At 41.8% G+C, this 27877-nt stretch overlaps 1 protein-coding gene across 1 annotated transcript; it reads right to left on the reverse strand.

The window, feature by feature from the left end:
* top1b (DNA topoisomerase Ib) lies at positions 1–27217 on the reverse strand. The gene is made up of 21 exons (XM_076275691.1): positions 27107–27217; positions 26780–26804; positions 21319–21415; positions 20221–20347; positions 19849–19907; positions 18311–18403; positions 17901–17997; positions 17438–17532; positions 17083–17198; positions 16822–16943; positions 15800–15922; positions 15265–15452; positions 14114–14258; positions 13584–13727; positions 10967–11152; positions 8916–8984; positions 8654–8768; positions 7915–8042; positions 7697–7791; positions 5169–5318; positions 1–1509 (listed from the first exon to the last, which is right to left on the reverse strand). Exons 1-21 carry the CDS (start codon positions 27137–27139, stop codon positions 1407–1409), a joined length of 2310 nt encoding a protein of 769 aa, XP_076131806.1. The 5' UTR covers positions 27140–27217; the 3' UTR covers positions 1–1406.
* Between the last annotated feature and the right edge of the window lie 660 nt (positions 27218–27877).

Consider the following 27877-nt stretch of genomic DNA (forward strand, 5'->3'; position numbering starts at 1 on the left):
TAATAGGATCTTTTGATTTTATTTTTAAATAACCTAAAGTGTCAAAAATGGAATACAAACAAAACATGTGTTGTACTAAGGCTAAAGGTTAAAAACATTGACATTGGCATCCTACAATAATACGTTCCTATGCCTAAATAAGTGCAGGACCTTAGGATAAACACTGAAAAGCCTCCAGCGTCGAAAATAATTGCTTTACAATTTCATACAGATAGAAAAAAAAGAAACATCCAAAATATCACATTAATGGTAGATTCATAATTCATAATTCTGGGGTTTTGTAGTCATTTGGCAAATTCGTACCCCTCACACATGAGTTGTTTGACATATAAGGGACCGGAGAGAGACTTTGTTAAGAGACAGTGGTATACTATGATGCAGCCTTTAGGTAAGGAACTGGGTAAATATGATGACAGAACAGGAAATCATGAATAATTATAAAAAAGAACAAAAAACATCACATGAACACACCTTGTGCCAAAATGACTATTTGAGTCACACATTAAAAAGGATTCCATCTTTTTTCACATATGAAGGCCTACTGGAGAGAAAAGCAAAACTGAAATAAGAAATGCAATGTCCCTGATAAAAGAAAAACTGTAAAGCAAAAAAAAGATAAAATAATAAAATAAAATAAATAAAAATAAAAATAAAATAATAGCCGTGTGGAAGGAAATTCACATTCAGTCTACTAAAGTCACACTAACAAGTTCCATTTCCCCCTGTTAGTCATCTCCACCGTGCAAAGCTTGTGGACGTGCTTCCATTCCACAGCTTGCACGATGGCCAATGAGGAACTTCATCACGCCCCACACACACACACACACACACACACACACAGTCTCCCAAAAACACACACACACAGCTCTGGCAAAACGCTCTCTCTTCCAGACAAGGCGTGTGGGTGAAGTCTTTTTAGGGAGTTATTGTCAGTTTTCACTTTTCTATGAAAATAGAATTCATCTGATGGGTACAGCAAGTTGGCAGCAACACATAGCTTCAGAGGGTGCGAAAGGAAGGACCATAGATTATACAGCAAAACGCAACAGCTGTGCATCATATGAGTTTGATAGCAGACAAGTCACTTCATACCACTAAATCAGTCATTTAGGCAGCTACTTTCCCCGTAGGGCAAATAGTTATCTTGATCCTCACTGAACTGTAAAGAGGGTGGCCCCAGTATTTTTTTCTGCTTTTTACCTAACTGACCCCTCCACGTTTTCCCATGGTCCCCCCACCCATCCTCTTCTTGTGAAGACACACACATGGTGAAATTATCAACGCTAAAAATGTACATTTCTTGAATTAGGTTGAATGCAAGGACTTTTTAAAAAAAAACAGAGAACAAGAAAGAGAGGGAGAGAAAGAGAGAGAGAGAGAGAGAAAGAAGAGAGAGATGGGGAGGTTTAAAACTCAAAGTCTTCATCTGCCATGTCAATGGCCCAGGCAAACTTCTCGCGCTGGGTTTTGTTGTAGATTTTCTCCACAGGGATCTCATACTTTTTACACCTGTGAGAAAAAAAGAAGACTACATTGGACACATATATGGTGAAGTTCTGCACCCATATCAGCCCCTTTCTCTTTCTCTCACTTTGTCCTCCACATACGTTCCTTCTCCCTCTATCGCTCTCTCTTACACACACACTTACACACACACACACACACACACACACACACACACAGTGAGTGAGACGATCACAAACAGTACAAAGGAGATTACCTAATTGCTCCCGCCCACATGTAACAAAAGGCGGGAACAGTGGCCCATGTGGGGGAAAGGCTTCCATGTTACTCTCAAAACAAAAACAAAAACAACAACAACCCAGAAAGACATTTCACACCAAACACTGGTCACAGATCAGAAACTTCCTCCAGCCACCATGTGTGTGTGTGTGTGTGTGTGTGTGTGTGTGTGTGTGTGTGTACCTGTACGTGTGGGGGCTTTCCCAAAATAGGGTTCTAGCTGAGATGACGGGTAGAGCCGCGGGGACAGATCCCACACAGCGGAGCGGCCCTCTCTCCAACCCCAGGCCTCTGCCTCACCGTCTCCTCCACCCATTAAATGTGTGTTTGTGTGTTTGTGTGTGTGTGTGTGTGTGTCAGAGTCGGGCAGGGAGGCAGGGGGGACTCCGCAGGCCCGGGATAGTTTCTGGCACACAAACAAACCCCATTGTTCCTACTCACATATTTTCCTCTCTTCTCTCTCTCCCCCTCTCTCTCCCCCCCCCCTCTCTCTCTGTTGTGCTTTTGCTTTCTGGCAGCTGTTGTACCCAGCTCACGCGGCGAAAAGAGCACTTCCTCCCTCCGGGGGCCGAAGAGTAACACCCAGCCTGGCTGGCTGAATCAGGCAGGCTGTGTTGCACCAATGTTTTGTCACAAAGAAAGTGAATTCCTTCAGTGAGCAGGTCAATTGTTGTCCAGTTTCAGCTGAAACATTACTGAAGTGGTGCAAATCACTAATTGAATGTAAAGGGTGGTTTTCTTATCGGGTCTGATCTAATCACAGTTTCAGATCTGATCAATTCCTCTATTGTTATTCATTACATTACTAGGGGCCTGTACTACGAAGGGAGCTTAACCTACCCAGATGTAACCCAGGGTTACTTTGTTAAACCGGGGTTGACAAAACCTGGTTATCTTAAGTGGTGTTAATCGGTACTACGACGCTGATTATGAAGTTGATTTGTTGAGCCGGGGTTAACCTAATTGGAGTTTGTGCGCGTTCACATAAAAGGGGCGGGTTGCAGCGCAAGTCACCACTTTCAATGATGACGCGATCACCTTATTTTACGGATGAGGAATGCACAATTATTATGGCAAGTTATGAGGAATTAAAACCCACTCTACGACAAAAATCAAATACGTCGGCAGTGAACAAAGCAAGGCAAGGCTGTTGGCAACGTATTGCAGATCGGGTAGCCTAAATGCCTAAAAGTAAAGTTTTATTTCCACATGTTCTTCAAATATGTGTTACGGAGGATTAATAGCTTGCAGAATGTCTGAAATGAGTTGAAATAATTAAATTGCCTATTTTGAGTTCATAGAAATGCCTACAGATGCAACACAATTTAGAAGTGGGCATAGGCCTATAGATTACAGCAATAGGATAATTGAATGTTTAAGTAGCCCCCATTGACTGATTTAGTGTATGCCTAATCCTGTGAACATTTCAGATGCAACACCATTGCCAAACGCACATGGCAGCAGGTGCAAAAATGAAACACAAACACATTATTCAGAATAGTAGGTTTATATAGTTATAGCTTGCATTAATATTTCTTAATTATGAAAACATGTAGGCCTAGTATGCTTATTGCTTTCTCTGTTTCCCTCTGTTTTACAGCTAACAAGAAAAAGGTGTCTGAACACTACTGTAAGGAGTGTTTTACAGTAGCAGAGGAGTTGGCCATCGCAAATAATAGTGGAAGGCCGATTGTGGAAGGGGTTGAGGGAGGCATTCGGTCGGATTCTGGTGCTGTGGAAATGTGTAGCCTTTATGTGCAGGGTACAGTAATATGACATTCAATTCAACAAGTTTGTTAAAATGGTGATTTTAATTTATTAGGCCTAGGCTATGTCCGATTTATTTTAGGCTATTCTTGCTCAGATGTTCAGCATACTGTAGGCTAGGCTAGGCTAGGCCTATGTCCGATTTATTTTCGGACATACAGTATTCTTGCTGAGATGTTTAGCATCACCGATTAGATGGAAAACATGAATGTCGACCTAAGGGCTTTGCTATGACGGGTGACATTAGAGACTTCTGCCTAGATCATCTGACAAAGATAACAAATTCCCTCGGCTGACAATCTATATCTTCATGGAGAATATATATATATATATATACAGTGGGGAGAAAAATGCCAATCTCTAGGTATGGTGAAGGGTATGTGATGATGTGGGGCTATTTTAATTCCAAAGGCCAAGGGAACTTTATCAGGATGCATAGTATCCTGGATCCATGAAATAAGTGGCCTTTAAAAAAAAAATATGCCTGCCTCTATGGGAATTTAACATAGGGGTCAAATACTTATTGCCCCTGTAATTTAAGGAAGAACATTTATTTGTTTACGATACATTCTTCATTCACTAAGAAAATTGGTGTCCTTAAAGGTTGGATTTTTACTATTTGTTTTAATTAAGGCATTAAGATCAATTTCTAACAGATGTTTTTATATTTTTCTTTTTAGTCAACTTTAGCATGGGTTCAAATACTTATTCTCCCCACTGTATATATATATGGCGGTCTCTAAAACCCCTCGAAGAGAGCACCTCACGATTTGCGCTCCGATGTCGTATGGATCATCCAGGTACGCCGAGTCTCGAATTGTTAGTGGAGGGGTGGTACTTATAAAGGGTGTTGTTAACGGAAACCTCAGGTTAACCAAGAACATAACCTGCTCGGAGCAGGTTTGAGATGCAGCGTAAATTGCCATGGCAGCATACCTCGGTTGAAACATATCCACCTTTCGTAGTACGGGTTAATCGGGAAGTTACGCCACACGTGATCAAGTTACTCTCGAAGTTACCCAGATAAGCCAGTAACCTCGCTTCGTAGTACAGGCCCTAGGTCTCCAAAAGAGTCTCTCCCTGTCACTCCTCTAAACCTATAAGGAGCACGGGTCCATGTGCTTTAACTGGGACCTCTGTTTTGTTTAACATTCCCAGGGTAAATAGCCTCTCTATTGCTATTCATGCTATTGCTATCCGTGACATTTAAATCTTTTAGGTTAAGGAGGTGCAGGGCTCATGAATTTAACTTGCCCAAAATAAATAGTCTCTCTCCACTACCTCTATAAACCTACCAGGCTCCACAGATGCAGATGTCCAGGTAGTTGAGCTTAAAGGTGCCAAGGATAAATACTCTCTCATTAACACCACTTCAAATGTACCATACAGAGATCCAGGGATCCAGGTAGATGAATTTCTAGGTGCCAAGTGCATAAACGGTCACCTCTTTGCATGTACCCGCCTACGGAGAACTGTTGAGTCCAGACTGTCACTTCTTTCCCTTAAAGGAGTACCGTCACACCGGTGTGACGGGAATGTTGGGAAATGAATATCTAAAGAATATCTGGGTTCATTGAATTAACCATAGAATTTTAGAACCTTCAATTGTTGCGGAACTTAGAATGTTCAAAAACCTACACCTTTAAGGGTTAACCTACCAGGCAATGGAGATGCGCGGGTCCAAGTAGTTGAGCTTGGATGTGCCGAGGGCGATCTGCTTGTTCTCCTCGCGGTCAGTGGCCTGCACCTCCAGCTTCATCAGCTGCTCCTCTATCCTCTGCACCGCCTTCTTCTTGGTCTCCACAGCTCTGGACATGACAGAGTGGACACAGAGAAGGTTAGGCCTAAACTACAGCAAGGTTCTTCTATAGATACTGAAGTGGCTTGATGGTTCACTTCTGGTTTATAAGATATATGGTATATGGTCACAAGGGTGGACACTATTTTTCTATAGTAATAAACTTGTTTATTTCAGCAGTGCTCTACGGAAGATCTCAGAAGCTGTTAAAGGAGAAATCCTGCGATTTTGTCCAGTGGACTTTGCATCTAATTAATGTCCACTTCAGTATTGTCCACACACAATACAAAGTGTGAACTGAAAGAAAAAAACAATAAAACAAAGTAAAGCAACAGAGATCCTGATGGGGTTCGATCATAGGCTAGATTAAACCGCAAATGCTAGCCTTGAAACAAAAAAAGTAGGCTCATGATTGCATAACATAGCAAAACCTTGTGGAGGCAGAATGTGCAAACATAATTATCCGGGCCGCTTGTGGGCCTCGAACCTCTCGCAAAAAGCTAAATTTCAGATTGATAAGTCATTAACTAGTTGTGCCACAGAAGAGTTGAGCAAGAGAATGATTTATTACATCTTATTGAAATAAAATAAATGCTCATGTTGTGTTATGACAGTGACACAGCTTATTTTGTCAAACAACACTAAGATATACATTGATCATAGCAATGGATAACTGAACGTTTTGCAGCAGGCCATGACTGTTTGCTGTAGTTTTACTCAGGCAACCATGAGCATTCTTATTCTTATCTTGCACGTCTTTTTTTGAGCAACGGAACAAGGGGTGTGGCAATTAACGACATAAGGAGGGGTCTGGCGCGTTGTCTAAAAATCGCTATCGTACACTACCTAAAACCATTACGCCACTAACCAAGAGAAACCTGGTCAGAAGTCCATGGCGAGTTGTTTATATGTTATTTTAAGAGCACATTATCAACAGTGATATGGGTGGGTGCATAAAGCACCATGCTTCTCTCATCCATGAACACGCACCAGTGCACATCCATGCAAAACACTAGAAACAGTGGGAAACATAATTAGAATAAAGATATTTTGAAATACATCTCACAATGAGTAGTTATTCACCATCATTTGCAATTTGGTAAAGACGGATAAAAGTGATTACCAAGCATTTTCATATGAAGATTTAATTTCACCAGACCATTTTGTGCTACTATTTAAGTACATAGGCACATTCAAACTGACATATTGTTCTTAAAGTTTGGTTCATTAATTGCTGAGTGACACTCTGTTACCGCATGATCTTCCCCTAAGACCTTCTTGAAATCAGAATATTGAGTTTCAGGAAGATGAATCAGGAACACTCACTCCCACACCAAACTCAAACAAAAGTTTCTTGAGAACTTTAGTCATCAGTTCCTTGAGAACTTTATTCATCCACTCAGAACACATGGAACCGGTTATGTGGTTGCCCTGCAATATTGCTTAACAAGTTGCCCCATGAATCACCTAAAGTAACACGATGAAAAAAATCATATTTATCCCCCTTGGCATCAATATAACACTATTTACCGCTAAGGGGGATAAATATGATCCTTCCTGATCAACAGCGTTACACAGTGCAATATCAAGCAATCTGGGCATACATAGACCATGTCATGGACTTGTCTCCACTTTGTACCACTTGACAAATTCAGTTGTGACTTTTTAGGTGCATCTCTGATACAGTATTTAGGCTTTGAGATGTAACAGGCAGGTCAGAATAATAATCTGTTGACTGTTTGTAGGTTTATGGCATGTATCGTAGGAAAGCTGTTGCTCTCAAACACTGTCCACTTAATTAACAGAGTCAGTGATCTGATGAAGGAATAGATGGTTACACTTTACTTGACAGTATCGACATGAACCTCCGAGAATAAATAAAGATTGAATGAATAAGAGTGACATGACAAGTCATACACATTTATGACATAACGCTTCTGTTATTAAGTGTCATTCGTTTTTTGTCATAACAAGTTTAGGATTAGGGTTAGGATTCGGGTTAGAAGTTATGATTAGGGTTACAGTTCATGTGTCATGACAGTGTCATGTCACTCTTATGTCGATACTGTGTAAAGTAAACCGAATAGATTAAACACAGATATGGAAGTGATTTCATGCACCCATTAAAGACTATTTTTAGTATTTTCAAAATACAAAAATACAGTATTTTTATACATGGCGTGGCTACTGTATTTGGTAGTTTATTTTGATACACTTAAAATGAGGATATTTTATATTTATTCTAAAATACATTTTGATGTATTTTTGCCCACCCCTTCCTATACATATCTGTATGATAGAAAGCATCATAATGACTGATGATTCACTGTAAAATAACATGTACTCAAATTAAGATTGAGGTGAGACTTTCACCGAATCAGTGCTTACTTTCTGCTTTTGTCATCATGGAGAGTCTTAGCATCTGCTTTAGCCGACTTTAGCTCCTTCTTGGCGCATGAGAGCTGTTTCTTCTTTTCATCAATCTGGGAGGAGATTGAATCACCAGATCATTATTTATTCCTTAATGGCAATTACCTGAGGCATGTTTGTGAAAGAGTGGGCCTGAGGAGACACAGAGAGTCCTGAACACAGTTGGGGATTCTTACTTTGGTCTGGAGGTTTTGCATGGTTTTCTCAAAGGTCTTCGGTGGGGCCCTCTGGTGGTTGCACAGTATAGCAACAGCTCTGTTGGCTCGGTTGTAGGAGAGGATCTTGGCTGGAAGATTGTCATCAGCTGGAGAGAGGCAGAGGCAGAAGCAGAGTCAAAGCAGCTGATCAAAGCACTCAAGGCTCACGCTTTTCCCAAACTATACAGTAGCACCATCCATCAAACATTATCTGGCTATTCCGTGCTATGCAGCACTTTGGAATAACTTCTGTTGTTTCTCCTTAATTGTGCTTCATAAATAAAGTGGCTTGACGTGAGGAAAGGCTTATCTTGGGTCAGCACAGCCAATCAAAGAGAATAGGGGAAAGAACTGCTTTTTTTTTTCTTCCCCCTGATAAAACATCAGAGAGCAACACACAGACACACACACACACACACACACACACATACTCAAACACTTTGAGTCCAGTTGTTGAGTGTTGAGTTACAGTCCATAAAAGCACTTTTACTTTTTTCTATTATTGTCTTTGAATTTTATTTCACAAGGTCGATGCAATACAAGGCCCAGATCTGATGTGTTGCATGGATATGTTATGGCTATTGCTAATTTAATTTATTTAATTTAATTTAATTTAAATTAAGCAATGTGGCAACATCTACAAAGCCACAGAATGAAAGACACTGGTCACAGGATAAGGCCTTGTCATGGCATTTGGATGAAGAGTTCAGTCACTCACAGCAGGTGAGCTCCTTCAGCTGCTGCTGGAGGGTGATGGAGGCGTTGTAGGTACGGAACACTTTGGCAGTCAGCCCTTCCATCAACTCCTGGAGGTGCTTGTTCAGGATGGACGTCTAGAGTGGGAAACCCCAGTCAAGCCAGTCAAACACAAATCACAATCAATTGCCACTCAGATAAGACTGTTACAAAATGAAAGTGATACGCGGAAAACTGTGGTGATGATCTGGCAGTTTAAATGGAAACTGAAGTAGGCTACATACATTGAGCCTGTCGAAGAGGTCATCTTCAGGCTGCTTGTTTTCCAGGAACAGCTGAAGATTCTTAAATACCTGTAATAAATGACAAATATATCACAGATGTAAAATGAATACTGGCAACCAATGATACTGTTGTGGTTATGTGACATTAACATTAACAGGCAGCCGTGGCCTACTGGTTAGCACTTCGGATCTGTAACCGGAGGGTTGCCGGTTCGATCCCCGACCAGTAGGCGTGGCTGAAGTGCCCTTGAGCAAGGCACCTAACCCCTCACTGCTCCCCGAGCGCCGCTGTTGATGCAGGCAGCTCACTGCGCCGGGATTAGTGTGTGCTTCACCTCACTTTGTGTACACTGTGTGCTGTGTGTGTTTCACTAATTCACGGATTGGGATAAATGCAGAGACCAAATTTCCCTCACTGGATCAAAAGAGTATATATACTTATAAATGGAGACAACAAGCAGTAGGTAGGTCTAGTGACGATACATATTACAGGAGAGCGCTAGTTCACGTTCAGATAAGGACATATTACGAGAGCTCAACAGAATTGTAGGTCATTCTATTCTGGAGGATGACAATGAGGTGCAGACACCATCAGTTAACTCCTTATTCCACTGGGCCCTTTCACTGTATGTTTTTAACTGACTTGGAGTGTATAACTCACTGGATTATATCTATGTAGAATAACATGTTTATATTATTGCATTACATGATATATGTTAATATGAATAACATGTAATACACAGCCCCTCATTTCAAAATCCCAAATAGCCCAGCTACTGCATAGAGGACTAAGAGTAAGTCCTTCAAATGGTGACGGGGCACACAGCTGATGGGCTAGTTTCCTGGGTGTGTGTGTGGGTGTGTGTGTCTGTGCGTTCGTGCATGTGTATGTGTGTGTGGACTGTGGACAGTTGCATGTTTGTATCTACAGTACTTATGTCTAGTGTGGATGCATACATGCGTGTGTGTGCTTGTGTGTAAGTAATAGCAGGAAACAGACCTCTACAAAGGCAAAGCTGGCGGAAGGCCTTTAGGGCCAGGATCACCTGTCTGTGCAAACATCCTCCCCAGAATCTCTCTCTGTCCATACACACACACACACACACACACACACACACACACACACACACACACACACACACACACACACACACACACACACACACACAGTGCATTCCACAAGTGCCTAAATAACACTCACCCTCACCCCACTAAGACCACCCCGTCAACTCAACATAACTCAAATATTTCAACTGATTTGACAAAAGTTTACTCCACTAACTAAACAAAACTCAGATTTTATAATTAATTCTGTGTATGAAAACATTTGAAGTGAATACGGTAATATCCTATGCTTCTAAATGCCCTGATTTTCCCTGAACAGAAGTCTTCATTCAGAAAGACAAGTAGTCTACCCCCTCCTCCTGTCTCTCTCATTCCCTTTCTATCATTTTCTCTTCCAAAGATAGGCACTCACTTTATCCTCCTTTACACTCTCTCTCTCTCTCTCTCTCTCTCTCCTCTCATTCACACAGGCCTCTTCTCCTCCTTCCTCCTCTCCTTCATCCTTCCCACTCACTCCTATCCACAGTAATCTTACTGTACTGACCTCATCCTGTCTCGTTACCTCATCCATCCTCTCTTCCGCTCTCTCTCTCTCTCTCTCTCTCTCCCTCTCTCTCTCTCTATTCAAGTCAAATGAGCTTTATTGGAAAAGGACTTAACATACAACATTTGCATAAAGATATAATTGTTCCCTCCCTCCCTCCCTTCCCCTCTCTCTCTCTCTCCCCACCCCTCTACCCCTCCTCTTTCTCTCTCTCTCTCCTCCACACAGGCACTCATCCAACCCCGACCTTGTTGTTCTGACCTCATCCTGTCTCTCTATCCCAATCATCCTCTCTCTCTCCAGATACAATATCTGTTTAAAAAACAGATCTCCTCTCTCTCTCTCTCTTTCCCTTTCTCTCTCATCCATGGTCAGGCACCCTCCCCACCCTTCTCCTCCCCTCCCCAGCCTCTGGTGACCCCTCCTGTCCCCACTCACTCACCCTCTTCTCCACAGGCATCTTGTTGTAGTAGCGGATGGAGTCCTTCCCCAGGAAATCAAACTCCACCACGTACTCCTGGCCGTCCATCTCGGGGTAGAGCTTGATGTGCTCCACGCGCAGCGAGCAGCAGCCCACCGTGTCCGCCGTCTCGCCCTCCTCCTTCTCATTGCCCGCTCTCAGGGCCAGCTGGGGGGGTCAGAGTAGGTTATGGATGAGAGGAATGACTCCAGACCCCAAATAGCACAATGGTTTACACCAGTGGTCTCCAACACGGTGCCCGCGGGCACCAGGTAGCCCGCGGGACGGCTATGAGGCGCCCCCAGCGCACCTTCTAAAAATAGCCATCAGGTCGCCTGCAGATCACGCTCTAAAAACACGCTCTATTGTGAAGTTTTCAATCGATATTTAAGTCTAGACCAGAACCATTTTAAGAATGTATGTAGCCATACATCTGTAACATTAAATTGATATTGGTGATATCTTACAAATTGTAGCTGCGTTAAATTTTAGCCTTTGGCTCCAAATCCGTTTCCCATTCAGTCTTTAAACAACAGAAGCGGAGCGCATACACGCTGCTCGCACGCATAGACAGTAAAGGGGGAAAAACTAGCTCGTCTGGTGTAGCCAATGGAAGCATATCTTTGCAAAAGTTCTGTGGCCATTCCATGTTCGTCAAATACGGTTCTTGCATGATTGTTCAAGAACTGAAAAACAATTGCTTTAGCTCACAGGCCTTTTCTCCTCCGTAGGCTACTGCCGTATAATAGCGCTGAAAATGTTGTGGCATGCATGACTGAGCAGGACTGTGCATTACCTTTTTTGTCAGATCATGGAGGAGATTTCAGGTGTGCAATAACTTTAAAAGGAGTTTTTATATGTTAGGGTGGTGTGGGCGATTACTATTGAAATGTAAAAACTGAATTGTCCACTGAAATCAGAACTTAAACAACCCCTGAATTCATAATGGTGGGTGGGTATAAATTGGGTACAAATTTTAACCCAAATTATTAATTGCACAAAACGATTGTTTTTTTTTTGTTAAAAAAAAAAATAGATTAGATTCCCCATGCAAACTTTGAAATGAAGAAACTGAACAAAAATGTTGGTAGTGTTGCATAGGCCTACACAATATTGATAATTTAAAAGTACAAATCTCATACTCCTATTATTTAGGAGGACTACCCTCGCAAAAAAGGGGTGACGATATGTTTGTTTCAAATGAGTAGCCCTCCATATGATTTCGGGTCTTCGGGTAGCCTTCATTCCCAAAAAGGTTGGAGACCCCTGGTTTACACAATGGCCAGGTATTAGACTAGGCAGGATTTTGGAAAATGTGCTGTCCCGAAGGCAAATCATGTTAATTTTTGGGGGTTTTGAAGGGTGCTGAATTCAAATCTTCTGTATGCCAGGCTCAAAAATGTCCCATAATGCCCCAAAATGGAGAAATCCAATATAGCATATCCAGTATAGAATCGATAGTTCTTGGTTAGCTACATCAGGCGTTTTCAGCTAGTCGAGCGTAACAGGTTCTGCCAGGTATTCTTTGCGGGTCAGATGGTAGTGAATGGCAATCCTGCTCCTAAACAACCTTTATCTGACCCGCAAAGAATACCTGGCAGAACCTGTTACGCTCGACTAGCTGAAAACGCCTGATGTAGCTAACCAAGAACTATCGATTCTATATTCTATACAGTAGCTATCTATTCTATCAGAGCAGGGGTATACATGCAGGGGACTCCAGTTGAAGAAATGAGAATATCTCTTAGGAACAAAAAATATTTTGATGAATTTGCAACTGTCAATACCCCAGAAGAATAAGCAAAACATAAGTTACCATTACTGTTACAGTATTTAGAAGACGCTTAGTTTTGTCCAAAGGGACTTACAAGGTGACTTAAGCACTCACACACTCCTATTCACGTGCTCACGTCTTCACCACAATGTTATAGAGACACACAAAGTAGTCTCTTCAGTCTTTTGTGTTTAATTCTGCCCACCCCTTCAGAGGAGCACATATTGTTATTCCGCTCAGTCCACAGGCAGCACTAAAGCACACAGTGCGCTGGTGCTGGCCCTGCCGCTGGACTCTGCTTCAGCTCTGGCTGCTGGACCCACTCCAGGTGTGGGCCGGCGCTAACGCCAGAAGCAGCTGACCTGATTTGGCACTGGTCTGGCAAAAGTGCTAATCAATTACCAGCAGCCGTGGACGCTGCTCCGTTCCCACACTGGCACCAGACTAGCGAGTCAGGGCGTCTCCAGGGCAGAGGGTCATTGGCATTTGTGTGGGTGGTCCATGTAAAGCTGGGAACGGTTAGAGGATCACGAGGAAATGTTGACTAAAACTGGCAGCGCTTAAACTAACATTTTGAGTTCAAAACCCCAGGAGGCGAAGACAATGACAGAAGTAACAAATGTATGTTGCTGTGATTTATGTCAGGTGTCAATCTATGTTTAAAAGCACAACCTAAATGTATATAGTATATAGCATCATATAAAATACCGCCAACTTGTTTGTGGTTCAGTCTGAACCACTTTGCTGAAAAAACCAGAGCATTGGACGGTGGACAGAAAAAAGTGTAGAATCAGAATCATGGGTTGTGTCTTCAATGTTCCTCACCTTGTCAATGAAGTATAAAGCCACGGCTCGCTGTCTGATCCTCATCTCTTTGGACTTCCAGTCCTCGCGGTACTGGTTCCGGATACGGTCCACGCAGCTCTTCAGCCGCCGAGCTGTCTCATACTTCTGCCAGTCTTTCTCACCCTGCACCAGGAAGCACAAACACAACTCGGGATTCAAATACTGGGAGAGCCTGCATCCATCAAGGTCGGCTACTCCATCGTATGGTACTGGTGGTGTTTGGTGTTATTTCTCTGTTTGTTTTGAATCTGTTTCCTTTTCTATCGTTTCCTCACCCACTTCTTCTTTAGGCCTACTCTTAAGTCTCCCTCTCTATCTTTTACCTTGTCCCTCCATTCTCCATTTCATTTATCTCTAAGCAACTAGTTTAATCCTTACATTGTGATTTCTGCCCCACTACAGAAATTATTGTGTATAAGTGCCTACATATGGAGTTATATATCGTATACCTAAAAGAGGGCATTGGGTAAATACAGGGATTTATAGTTCTGTGAGAAACTTCACGTCACCTTGATCCTGGAGCTGGGGTTGAGCATGATGTATTTGATGGAGCCCTGGATGTTCTCCGTCCAAGAAGCCAGCCACGTCACCTTGTTGTCATGACGAACTTCCTTCCACTTGGTGCCAGACGGGGGCTTGGGGTGTTTGGAATCCCTGAGCAAAGAAAAAAGAGGAATGGTATGGAGAGAGGACAGGAAAAGAGAGCGAGGAAGAAGATCAAGGAACAAGAGAAGTGGTAAACACAGGACATAATGCTTACTGTATCATATACAATGTAGTGCTTGAGTAAATATTTTGATGCTTGGCAGCAATTACTGAAGTTGGCAGCGATCGATGAAGCTTTACAGTGTGGTTTAAAAGCAAGTTGGTGCTGTTTGAGAGTGTGATTTCACACCATGTGTTGTTGACATGGAAGACAGCAACAATATCTGGTGTTCTGTTTTTAACATTTTCATCCCATGCTGCATAAACAAGTTGGGAGCCCCGAATCTAATTAGGGTGAGAGAGGAATGTCCCTGCTTCATTGTTACAGAGAGGAGGGTAAAGTCCCACCACTCTCTGGAACAAAACCAAGAAAACTGATGAGGAAAACAGTGATGGGCCAAATCCTCTGCAGATCGTGTTATTGTTTTTGTTTACATGAAAAAAGAATGCTTCAGTGGCAAAATGAACAGGAAGTAAAACCTAGAGTAAAAAGGACCCTGTGTTAAAACCGATTATCCTCAGATTAACATCCTGAGAAGCAAGCCAGTTCAAAATTCATGAAAAAAGTACGGATGTGGATAAAACATATAAATAGATATCAGTCGGATCATATTGATAAAACAGCATCATAATTTGAGGAGATAGAGGGCTTTGCTACATGGCTCATGAAGATAGGTTTCTGGAGAAATCTATTTCAGTGCTGTCTGCCTTATCACCAGGAGAACCCTGCTGCGGTCATGTTCTTTGAAGTGATTAGTAGCACTGAACAGGATCAGGCCACTGTTGCAAGCCCTTTCATTGTTCAAGATGCATAAACAATATGAAAATGTGACACCCCCTTGTGTTGTTAATATGTAAGTACATTATTCATTCATGACGTCCTGACTGATGGAGTGAAGCCAGTGACCTCCCCACTAAAGTAGGTTCTGAATCTGTGCCCTGCATCTTCACTCACTTGCTGCAGTTGATGATGACATCCTGTGGACGAATGCGGCGCTTCAGCATCCCCATTTTGGGATGGTTGCCACGGCCGCGGAACAGTCCCGGGGGCTCGATGCGGAAGTTGCCGATGCGCTCGCGGTGGTTATCCATCACGCAGAAGCCGTACTCCTCCAGGATTCGTTCGTTCTCTTCTTTGATTTTCTAAAAATATATTTACAGAGCTTGTTTCCCCCTTTTTATTTACTTTTATCTTTTAGTTCTCTCCTCAATAGGGCGCTGGCTATTAAATCTCATATCATCTCAGTGGGGGAAAAAAAAAAACAGTTTAGATAATCAGTCCTGCAAAACGTCATCAATTTCAAGATGTCAGTTAAGGGCGTAGTTGCCCAAAATGTCATTCCTAATGATTTACTTCTGAATTGGCTATAAATGATGAAAATTAGTTTTTTAATGGATTTCAGTGTGCAGGTGTTTTGCTAGCGTTGTTTTGGCATGTACATGCAGGTGCAGGCCCAAACAGTGGAAAGTGCTCCTGTTTAATGACTTACCAGTTTCTCCTCTTTCGTCATCTGTTTCCTGGCTTCTGACTGACCCTTGAAGTACTCACTCAACTCACTGAAGTCACACTTGTTCAGGTCTGTTAGCTTTCCCTTCTCCTCTGATATCATTTCCTGTGGCAACAGGAACAGGGAAAGCCATGTCAATCACAACATGCGGTCATGTTTTTGTAGTTTTAAGTTATAAACTGAAATATGTATTAGTGTCAAAATAGTAAGGGTATGATATTTACTGCATCTCTATAAAGACCCAACAGACAGCTCTACACAAATACACAGTTAAATCACAAGTGTAGGATTTGAAGTCTTAAAGCGATGGTTCGGAGTAATTTCACCCTAGGGTCCTTTGCACCATGACCCCTAGCCAAACACCCTTTTCCCTTGGTCGAACCCTGGTCGAGTAGCGCTGTCAGAAACTAATGAGTTTCTGCAGTCGTAATGGTACCAACTTTTATCTCATAAATTACCCCACTAATAATGCCCTACATGGTACGAAACTTCTACAGTAGTACAACTATGTTCTTTACTCATAAAACTTTTTTTTTTTTTTTAAAGTTTGTAAATACACCAGGAGTTTATTTAAATAACACTTACCTGATGGATGCTACTATACCGCTGCGTCGACGTTACTTCCCGTAAAAGTCCTGGCAGGAAGCGATTACATCAACGTTTTTTGGTATATCCAGTTTTTTATATTTTTTAAGTTTTTACAACTTAGTGTTAACTAATAATTGTTGCAAACTGGTACTACGAACAAAATATTAGTGCATTCCTGGATCTACATCCTTATGCATGCTTCCTGCCAGGACTTTTACGGGCTTTTCCCAAATCACGGAAGTAACGTCGACGCAGCGGTTACTCCGAACCATCACTTTAAATTCCAAAAACTCTTTATGTGGTAAATGACCCTTGTTTGATCTGAAGAGAGTAACAAAGCTCTACACACTCAACTACTATGAAAGTAGTTTTAACAATTAGCAGGCGAACTGGTGGTGGACTGCAAAGGCCATTACCTTTCTCCAATCTTTGAAAAAGTTCTTTCTGAAAGCGTCTTTAGTGGTGTACTCGTGATCAATCATTTTGGCAAAGAATGTGGCCACCTCCTCGGCAGAGGTGCTCAACTTGAATGGCTTCCCTGTGAAGATGGATGGAAAAAAGATATAGTTAGTACATACTCTAAGCAACACAGATATTGTCATTGTCTCAACAAGACAATGGCAAGGGCTTTATTTCTAGGTCAAACCCAAGGCTTTCTCTCTAGGGCCACAACTTACCATCGTAATAAAATCTGACATGCCCAGGAAGAGGCTCATAGGGAGGCGCGAACACAGGGCCTTTATGTTCTAGAAACCTCCATTTGGATCCATCTGTGGCTCTCTCCTCTTCCCACCTTGACAAGTGAGCAGGGGAAAGTGGTTTAGAAAGCGATACGGTATCTACAAATGACCACCACAACATACAGTACATTGACCACAAAGGCTACTGTATATGTGACCTAAGATTGAGGAGCTTAAGCTCTGCAAATATGAAGTGATTTAAAAGTGTCTGATTAATGACTAGAAGTAAATGAGGTGATTACTCAAACGCTGTCAGAGAATGAAGAAGTGGATTAATGAATGAAAGTCTTACCATTTCCACTTCTGCTCCGGCTCTTTCTTCACCTTCTTTTTCCCGCCAGCTGTCTCCTGTTTCTTGTCTTTCGTCTTCTTCTTGGGTTTAACATCCTATAACATACCAGAGGAGAAAAAAAAAATGTAAGACAGAAAAGGTACTTAAAAGTTGATTTTTCAATGACATGTCCTCTGCCTGAAGTCTTTGTACCCGGTCCCTTCACCAGAAAGATTTAAAGAAGTCAAAAACTGAGGCAAATATAAAAAACGAGACAGGGCTCAATAAAATTTAATGGGATTTATGCTTAACTGTGTGTGCTCCCGAATATTATTTCTATTGTACATGCTGTATAATTCAGATTCCAATTTTTAAATTGCAAATCAGAGGGTCCGTACTCAACCCTGAGGGGCAGATAGTTAATTACTAGGCAGAGAAGGGAAGAGGCAGACATCTTTGAGCTGTTCCACTGTGTGTAACTTGCCTCTTCTTCTTCCTCGTCTTCATAATAATCCTCGTGTTTCCTCTTTTTTGCCTTCTTTTCCTTCTCCACCTTGACTTTCTTAGGTTTATATTCTACCCTGTGGAGGAAATGCAGCATCACATAGTCAATAAGCTAATCATCTAGCAAACACAGTACAGCAGATGCCATCACTGGGCTTTTTTAAATACCACAGACTGTTTACGAATATCCCACAGAGCAAAAAAGGCAGATTAAAATCTCATTATGTTGTCAAATGTGCTTTTGATGCCCAGTAAGGCATTTCTTTCTGAAAGACACCTGCCAAAAATCAAAGTGCATTTCTGATCACAACCTTTGTAGAGTGAGTCTAAGGCAATAACGTGCAATAACATGAAGAGGTAGAAAATACATCATAGATCCAAGCCACTTACTCATCTTCCTCACACTGCCTTTTCACTGACTTCTCATGCTTGGGGGAGTGGTAGTAGCCATTGTCATCATTTTCACTTTTAATGCGAGGAGGGCTTTGGAAAGAAAAAATAAGCTATTCAATTAAATGTACACCCATTAAATATATTTACAGAATTATCTAATACGGACATTCTTAGACATGGACACGTCTTACACAACTCAGTATTCAGCAAACATCTTTTGATATGACAAATCAGAGAAAATTAAGTTTATGTACTTTAGAGGCTCAGTGGTTCAGTTAAGGAGTATATAATTATATATAACTATAAAGTCACTCTTATCTTAGAACATGTACTATTTTGTACTAGTCATAAAATGTTAAACATGTGGCGTGAATTCACCAAGAGCACATCATTTACCATGATATGTCCTTGACCACAGTTTGTTGGTGAATGAAATGCTGTCCACCCACTGCCAGTATGAGTGAGTAATAGTGGCTTGTAATGGGGACTGGTGTGATGCGGCTCTATCAGTGATTAAGGCCTGAGTGCTACTAATGCAATCAGTCCGCACTCATAAAAGAGTAAATTACTGGCAAAGTGCGTACTGATGAAAGTCATTTGGAAGTCACAGTCTGGTACCTAAGAGGAGGTGTTTAACTAGTAAAAACTGAGATTTGCTCATTAACCTTACACACTCACAACCAATTAGAGGCATATAAGTTATCAGCCATTATCAGAGAATAAACCACACTGGTTTGCTCTTAAAATGGCCATCAAAATGAACAGCTTTCAAGACTTCTTCTATTTCTTTGCAAATAAAAAATAGCTTAAAAGGAGAGAGGGGATGATGAATGTTGCCTATGTGTGTCATTGTGGGATATGATTCTAAGATGTGTTTTCAAACGCTGATTATGGATTGTTGCAAACTTAGATAAGCATTTGGTTGACAGTGTACCAAAGGGTAGCCGTGGGCAGCCGTGGCCTACTGGTTAGCGCTTCGGACTTGTAACCGGAGGGTTGCAGGTTCGAACCCCGACTGGTAGGCCACAGCTGAAGTGCCCTTGAGCAAGGCACCTAACCCCTCACTGCTCCCCGAGCGCCGCTGTTGTTGCAGGCAGCTCACTGCGCCGGGATTAGTGTGTGCTTCACCTCACTGTGTGTTCACTGTGTGCAGTGTGTTTCACTAATTCACTGATTGGGATAAATGCAGAGACCAAATTTCCCTCACGGGATCAAAAGAGTATACTTATATACTTATACAAAGAATATTCATGCTTCACCATTCATCTTACTTCAGCAATCAGCCAGGGATATCAATACTAACCACGGATGCACTGTAATGTCTCTACAAATCCACACTAGACTGCAGAGTGTAGTTATGAAATTAGACTGTGCATAATACCAAATGTTACAAATCATATGTGACTCAAACACTTCAGTTTTAGTTAAGACAAAATCGACAGATGACAGTGGATCAGATCCACCAGTCAGATTCCCTCCAGATTTCCTCTAGAGCTATCCCAGTTTGATGATGGGTGAGTCATTCTGTTTCTCACCTCGCAAAACCATTCTCCTTCTCCCTCTTGTGTTTGCCATCTGCAGTATGGGACTTCATCTGTGGGAAATGAAGAATAGGGGTTCGTTGTCTCATCAATCCTCTGTATCATTTTCATCATTCAAAACATTAAAATTCCACATTTATATTGTATTATACAGAACTCCATGCAGCATGGATGTCTAATGGAGGCCTAATGGATGTCTGGAGGGGACTGAGAGAAACATGGTGGTGTGATGACACTTGCTAAACATGAACTACACTTGCTCAAAGACACTGGGAGTAGGATTCAGGTGGACTGGAATCTGAGCTGAACACCACTCCTCAGTGCTAAGTGTTTGTGTCACACAGCCGGGGGCTATCCCAAGCTCACCTTTTCCTCGCGTCTCTTCTCTTTGTCCTTGTGCCTCTCCAGGCTGTCATCTTTATGTTTCACCCTCTCTTTCTCTTTCTCTCGCTCGCGGTCTTTGTGCTTCTTCTCAGAAGGCTCTCTGTGATCGCTGCAGAAAAGAGAGCAAAGGGGGGGGATGTCGCTCACAACTGAAAAGAGCTGCCATTAAAATGTCATGATGTAGAGAGAAAAATCTCAGCGTGAGCACAAACAAGAGTCCACGACAAACATCACCCGACAGCTAATGACAATCAGGCACACATTCCACCTAATTACAAACGTTGTAAAATCACTAACGTGGGCCGAGAGAAAAGCATCACCTTTTAACTAGGCATTGTTGTTTAAAAAGCGGTATGTGACAATAAAGCGATGTCTGCCGCTCAGCAGGGAGTGAGTGCCGAGGCGGGGGTAAGATAGAGAACGTGGGGGGAGGGAGGCCGTGGAGGAGTTGACAATTCATTGTCATAGCCCCAGGTTAAAGAGCCAGACTTCCTGAGCAGCATGGTTCAATTCACCCTATAATGACTCAGACATTTCAATAGAGAACATGAACCCAGTAGAGCCCATATGTTCTTATGAACGTCCTTACAAACGCTGGGCGACGGAGGCCATTTTGCTTCATTACAATTTTGATTCATAAAATACAATGAAACACACAAAAAATGCCCTGTGCGTGGCAATAAGCACTGTTCTTCAGCGCATCGGTTAAGCTCAGTTTTAATCAGGCACACCTTAAAGTTGTGGGAATAGGGTTACCCCCTGGGGAAGCTGTATTCAGTGAACTGTGACAACAACAATAGACTGTTGTGATTGTGAGACCATAAGCTCCTTATATGCTTCTCGACCACAAAACAGACACCCTCTCTGTCAATCAAAGAAGAACACAGCTGTGCTGTGCGACCCCAACTCTCCAGTGCTTTAATTCAACCTAACCACAATTGAAATAGCCAATATTAAACAATGCCAGCACGTAGGGGAGATGTTGCCTAGAAGGAGGGGGCTATGATGGAAAGACAAAAGAGAGAGAGAGAGAGAGAGAGAGATGTAAGAAGAGGAGGTGTTTGTGGACTTGTACTGTACCTGTTGCTGTGCTTGGATTTCTCCCTCTCCTTGTCTTTCTTGTGGTCCTTGTGTTTGTGCTCCTTGTCTCTGTGTTTGTCCTTGTGTCTCTGAGAGTCTGCAAAAACCAGCACAGAGGGGCATGTTACAGTAGATCTCTCGTGACAATCCAAACGAGCTTAAGCACAGTCTGGAAATGTGTGACGATGATAGATGTAAAAGAAGACGAATTAATGACAAGACATGAACAATGTCATCTGGTATTCATCACACAAATAGGTAAACCTCAGCCATTTCTACATGCCTAATGCAAAACAAGCTATACACAATAGAACACACCATCAATTTACCACAATATAATTATGTCTTAAAACGTTTTGATGACCATGACATGACCTGAGTTCACATTAAGAGCTAAAAACGGCATTAGGCATTAAAGGAATGGTAAAGAGCATCTATAAGGCTGTAACGACATTGATATTCACACAAAGCAAGATTTTCAGCACCAAACCAATGGGTCCTCTGACACAATGTTGAGTAAAGCTCTGCAACCATAATACAGCCGTGAAACGTTTTGTCTGTGTGTGTGTGTGTCTGTGTGTGTGTGTCTTATGTGAGTCAGAGCCAGAGATCATTCATGAGCCGCAGAAACACCCTCAGATGGCCCACTGGGCTGGCGAGCTCATCTGCAGCTGACTAATGGGATAACAATTCCTATCTAATCTTCTGCACTCACTCAGACGAGTATGTAATAACTACACACACACACACACACACACACACACACACACATACAGTACACACACACATACACACTTGCATACATGCTTATTACACAGCATGGCCTGAATCAACAACTAAACAGTGATTCCCACACATAGGCTGAATATGAAAGAGACACAGATGTATACCAGATATCTGCCTGAGTGCATCTTAAGAGATCTATTTCTAGGGCTGTCAATCGATTAAAAAATTAATCTAATTAATTACATACTTTGTGATTAATTAATCTAAATTAATCCCATATATAATATTTGCTGTGAAAGTATTTTAAATAGGCCCCATCTGTGGCGCAACTGGCTGGGGCACCTGCACTGTACGCCGGCGACCCGGGTTCGATTCCCGCCCCGTGGTCCTTTCCGGATCCCACCCCTGCTCTCTCTCCCATTCGCTTCCTGTCACTCTCCACTGTCCTATCATTAAAGGCATAAAGCCCCAAAAAATATACTTAAAAAAAAAAGTATTTTCAATATTTAAATTCAAATGAATCATTGAATAATCAGCATTAGTGACATTACAGTTCAAAAACTCTTTTATTATTATTTTAATAATGGCCATAATAATCTATGATATGACCTAATATGCTGAGGAAATAAATTCAAAAGTGCTTCGGGAAGAAGTTTTTTTTTCATATACAAGGTATTTCAGGCCACAGATATAACCTAGGGGACACAATGAAAATAAATTAACACTCCCCTCAATGTCAACACTATTTCTTTGCATTGATGACTTTAGAGTTGATGAACTCCGGTGATATGCAAATTCCTTGCTGCAGACATTGCAGAGGACTTTATTTTAATAAACACTATCAGGCCGTTTTTTAAAAGTAAATGTTCCAATCAATGATCTAGGCCGCACATTTCTTCTCTCTCCTTCTTTTTACAGTCTAATTGTTACTGACTACAACGGCTCGGGGTCAAAGGTCATACGGAATCGATTAATCTGCGTTATTTTTTTTAATCAGTTATTTTTTCTCAAATTAATTCATCGAAATGAATCAGTTATTTTGACAGCCCTATCTATTTCTTTAATGAAAAGCAACAAAACTGGGTGGCAGGGGCACTGGGTGGTTATATTCGGGGGCAGCCGTGGCCTACTGGTTAGCGCTTCGGACTTCAAACCCCGACCAGTAGGCACAGCTGAAGTGCCCTTGAGCCCTTGAGCTCTTGAGCATCCCGCGTCCCGCGGCACTGGTGAGCGCGTGACAAGAATTGCGTCATTTTTACGGCATGCGTCACGTTTTTGAGTCGACCGAAATTTAAGACCGAGCGTCACTTTGACGCGTAGACTGTGCATGTGTGAAACGGAACTGCTGTAAACACTCCCCTCCAATAGGTGGACCACATAGAAGAACAACACTTAAAACCTAGAAACAAGCCTAGACAAACCTAGACAGAAGAAGACTTGTTTGGTTACCAGCAGAGCAGAGCGCCTGTCCTCAGCTTGCCTGGCTATCGAGTTACGTGAAACACCACGACATGGAGTCAACTTCGACCGATGTAAAGCCCAATCCACAGATACATTCTTTAACATTATCTTTAACGGTTACTTTACCATCTATGGTGTAGAACCCAAAGTATTTCAAGACACCACATTTTAGATGAGTTGGGGACGTAGGCCTAATTGTCCGCTCAGGCTGGCCGTTCTGTGCGTTATCTTCCATTTCCGAAACAGGGTGGCTGCATGGGCTCTGGCTCCAGTCATTATTGTGGCTACTGCCTATTATTGGCTTGATTTGGTCATGCGCCCTGGATCATAGAGCACTGGATGAGATGGCAAACAATAAAATAAAAAACAAACTAATCAGAGGTAGAGTTGTGACAACTCCATTGATGCTAATGTTCCATTTTTTTCCAACAATGGCGGCTCATGGAAGCCTCAAAGAGTTCCCGGAAGTTAACAATTAATAATTATAGCAGCAGTGCGGTTACAGCAGTATAGACTGTTTGTAGCCAACTTTTCAGACTCAGATTTACATTATTGGCTCAACTCTTTGTGTTCATAATGTGTTAATGTCTCACTGTGATAATGGGTGCATCCAAAGCCATATGCAGGTATAGTTGCTACAATGGGTGTTCAAAATTCGTTAAGGTCACGTGGTTCATGTAAACTTCAAAAAGTTCCCGGAAGTGATTGACAATGGATTAGAATGCATTAAATAGGCTACTGTTCAAACGTTTAAACTTTTTTTATTCACACAGATGAAATGTCCTGAACGACGGGACATACTCTGACTCCAGGTCTCATCTTCAAGCATGTTGTCAGCTGACGTCTTAAAAGGCCTACCTTTCTGTCAAACAGTTCATCCATTTGCCTGAGGAAGACCCTGTTGGGTTGAAACATTGCTTTTCTTTTGATTCAACTCTGACAGTTACTCCGGTGTGTAGACTTTCTTATTTGTTTTTACCTCATCTGCAAGTTTCCAATCGAATTGACCCAATTCAGTGCCTAGAGGTTTCCTCTGCTGATGGCACCCATGGTATAGTTTCCTTACTTTCTCTGGCCCCCAGACAACTTGGCTCAGCTGAGGTAAACAGATTAGGCATGTAAATCCCTGGCTGAGGTGAGAGCAAGGGGCTGTGATTAAGAGCCGTAAGCCCTAATGGCAGGGAAAGGAACCATCATATAGAGCACTAACATTAATGCTACAAGGAAACAAGCACCACATTCTACAAAAACCTCCAACAACCTCTAAATATAAAGCTACACATTGATCACAGCACAGCATGCAAACTGAGTAGACTTTTTAGTCTATTTTAGACAATTTAGACTTTTAATTAAACGCATTAATGGAGAATGAGATAATCACCAAACTCGAAAAGCAACAAACACAAGTCTCATTTGTATCCAGAGTAACTTTCAGAAGTTGACCTAGACTACCACCACAGGCCAACACACAGAATTCAGTATCACACATATGACTTGTCTATTTAAAGGGCTCAAGCAATGACACTGAATGCTCTCCGAGTTTCCAGAGTATAAATGATCACTCCGAAATGAAATTATGCCAGAGCAACAGCAAGAAAGAGAGGCCTAGTTGGTCTGTTCTGTAATACTAGATGGCAGTCACACAAAGAAAACCTGGAAATTCACAATGGACAAAGAGGGTGCGGAAATGCACTCTTCTCACCTATCACTCTAGATTTCCTGACCTGCTCTCGCCATTGGATTCACATCAAGCTCCCGTCAGGTCACTTATGCCTGTATACTTTTGCCTCTTTTGTGCCCCATTCATCTATCCACAGTACAGTTCATAAGACCTTAGTATGAGAGTGAGGTGTGGTGTGTGTGTGTGTGTGTCTGTGTGTGTGTGTGTGTGTGTGTGTGTGTGTGTGTGTGTGTGTGTGTGTGTGTGTGTGTGGGTGAGGCAAGGGAAGCGTTTGGAATCCTAACAGCCACTTTCAATGATGGAGGCACCTTTATCTGCATGTTATCAGCCCGGAACACAGAGGGAGCAAGATCCCCTGCCTCAACTTGCAGCATCTGGGTGTCTGCCAGGCTCTGCACAAATACAACCACAAACTGAGCCAGAGAAGCTCTGGTGTGGAAAACTCTACAGTGCATGGGCCATCCTGATTTTGGTACAAAGGTCATGTCCTACGCTGTTCTACTTTGTTAAACACTCTGCAGTATCATATTAACAGTACATTCACTGAGTTTTTTTTTTTATTTTTCAACTCCTATGAAAAATAACTATAGCCTAGGAATTTTAGGGTATTTTGGGACATAGTATAGAAGTAGCCTATAAGACTGTACTAGATATGAACACTAGAGGTTAAGGATATTACAGAGGTATTACAGAACATCAAGAAGTTGGCCTATTATACACTGCCGTAACTATAGAAACCATATTGTATTCCTATAGTTATTTTTCGTAAGGTAAGGTGTCAAGGTGTAGGCTACACAGCGCATCTTCGCGTTAGTATAACTGCTAAGGTGTGGTGGAATTTGACCATGTAGCAGAACCGTCAAACTTGTGCATATGCATGTATTAATAGGCTGAAGCAGAGGAAAGTGAAATGCCTTGCTACACCTGGATGCAATTGAATGCTGGACTTCGTTTATATTGAGTTATATTTAGTTTATATTGAAATTCCAATGCAAATCGTGCACAAATTACAATGGTATTGTGATTATATTTAAGGATTGGATTAGTACATCGTTACAGTCAATCTGATGCAAATGATAGCTAAATAGTTCAATTTGCAAGATAGGCCTACTACATCATTACTTTTTTTGAAGTAGCATCAAGACGCTATTAGATGTATCATTGCCAAGCGAAAAGACTCCGTTACCATTGTAGCCTCCATATCACGGCAAGCTCTACTTCCAGACCTAGGCATTTAGGAAGCTGAGTGGAGAAAAAGAAAATGGCGCAGAGACTAAGTCCTCAACCCCCATTTCGCGACTTTCGGCATGAAAATTCCAACCTTTATCATAACCAATCGCACAAACGCATGCATGCGTTTTGAAAACAATGTACAGGTCTACAACAAAAGCGGTCCAAAATTTACCACAACACAATAAAACTACGATTTTATAAGCCTTCTTTTGAACAATAGACGGCTGATGGTGGAGGAGAAGGGACTTAGTCTCTGGGACGCCATTTCCGTCCTTAAAAACTAACAGGCTGATCTGGTTTGGAGTGCAGCGAAAAGAACACCATCGTTCTGCGCTATAAACAATTGCTGACAACACTTACCATTGATACGAGCACCAGAGTCCATCTGCGAAAAGAAAGATGAATATGAATATTTGATGTTCCCATGACCAAATGGCAAATAAAATAGGCTATTACTGAAATTGTTATCAAAATGCTACAAGGTATTTGTTCATGAAGTTCAGGTGACAAAGTATTATAACTAGCCTGTCAAGTAATCACTAAAACATTAAGTGACCAGTATTTCCCTCCGGTAATTCAATTAATTTACATTATGACGTGCAATTTATCATTTTCTGTCTACTTAGGGAGGAAACCTAAAAAGAGTTACTTCACACATTTAAGCGAAACTTTCACCGCATTGATTACCTGGTAGTCTTTGTAACCATGATCACCACTCATTGTGTAGTATTTTCAGTAAAAAGCAGCACGTATGAAATATCCAAGAGAAGATGCCGGTTATCAGAGAGGGTTGGCAGAATGGAGCCTGACACAGTTGGTCGTCAGTCTAAGTCCTTCTTTTCACACACTGCGCATGTCTGTTTCAGTTTGAACGGCAGAACAGGAGCTTGCCACTAGTCTTCCTTGTGTATAGTAAATTCTCTGTATGTAAATATCTGGGACCATTGTTCGGAATGGGTTACAAACATGTTACACTGGTATCCCCATCCCATTTGTAGCGCACAACCAGACAAAGTAGCCAACGCTTCAAAGTGTCACCTCGACTGCAAGTAACCAGATGATACACTGATACACTTGCTTCTTATACTGTACCAAATCCTCCCCACCCCCTTCCTTAGTCCAAGAACAATGCATGTGCACACATCACTGGAGTCCACGTTATCCAATTTATAACGGCTCCCATGCCTCCAATTTGTAGCATCCTTAGCACTCCAGAAGTTTATCCTTCATGTCATATGAGGAATGAGGACATTACTCTAAAGTCTATGGCTTCTGCACTAGTTCTCCTGAAGATACCAAGTCATTCTTTCTTTTCAGTACAATTTTCTTTAGTTTACACATCTTAATATTGCATTTTAGATGTATGCACTTTATTGAATGATCCTGAAAAAAAAGAGTCAATCTAAACACTGCCTAAACCACTCTTCAAATAACTTTCAGTTAAAATTACATCAGCTA

This window comes from Alosa pseudoharengus, unplaced genomic scaffold (genome assembly GCF_046254945.1).
Source record: "Alosa pseudoharengus isolate Yale_2024_CS ecotype anadromous, Long Island Sound unplaced genomic scaffold, YU_APseudo_1.1 YU_APseudo_1.1_scf_9, whole genome shotgun sequence".
Classification (NCBI taxonomy): Eukaryota; Metazoa; Chordata; class Actinopteri; order Clupeiformes; family Clupeidae; genus Alosa; species Alosa pseudoharengus.

Bases quoted from the DNA above. Each gene is read 5' to 3' on its own strand.
- top1b (XM_076275691.1), bottom strand. From the start codon at position 27,139: ATGAGTGGTGATCATGGTTACAAAGACTACCAG. The intron at 17,998-18,310 runs GTAAGTGGCTTG...TTTCCTCCACAG, and splicing joins AGGCAGTGTGAGGAAGATGA to GGTAGAATATAAACCTAAGA. The intron at 17,533-17,900 runs GCAAGTTACACA...GGTATGTTATAG, and splicing joins AAGACGAGGAAGAAGAAGAG to GATGTTAAACCCAAGAAGAA.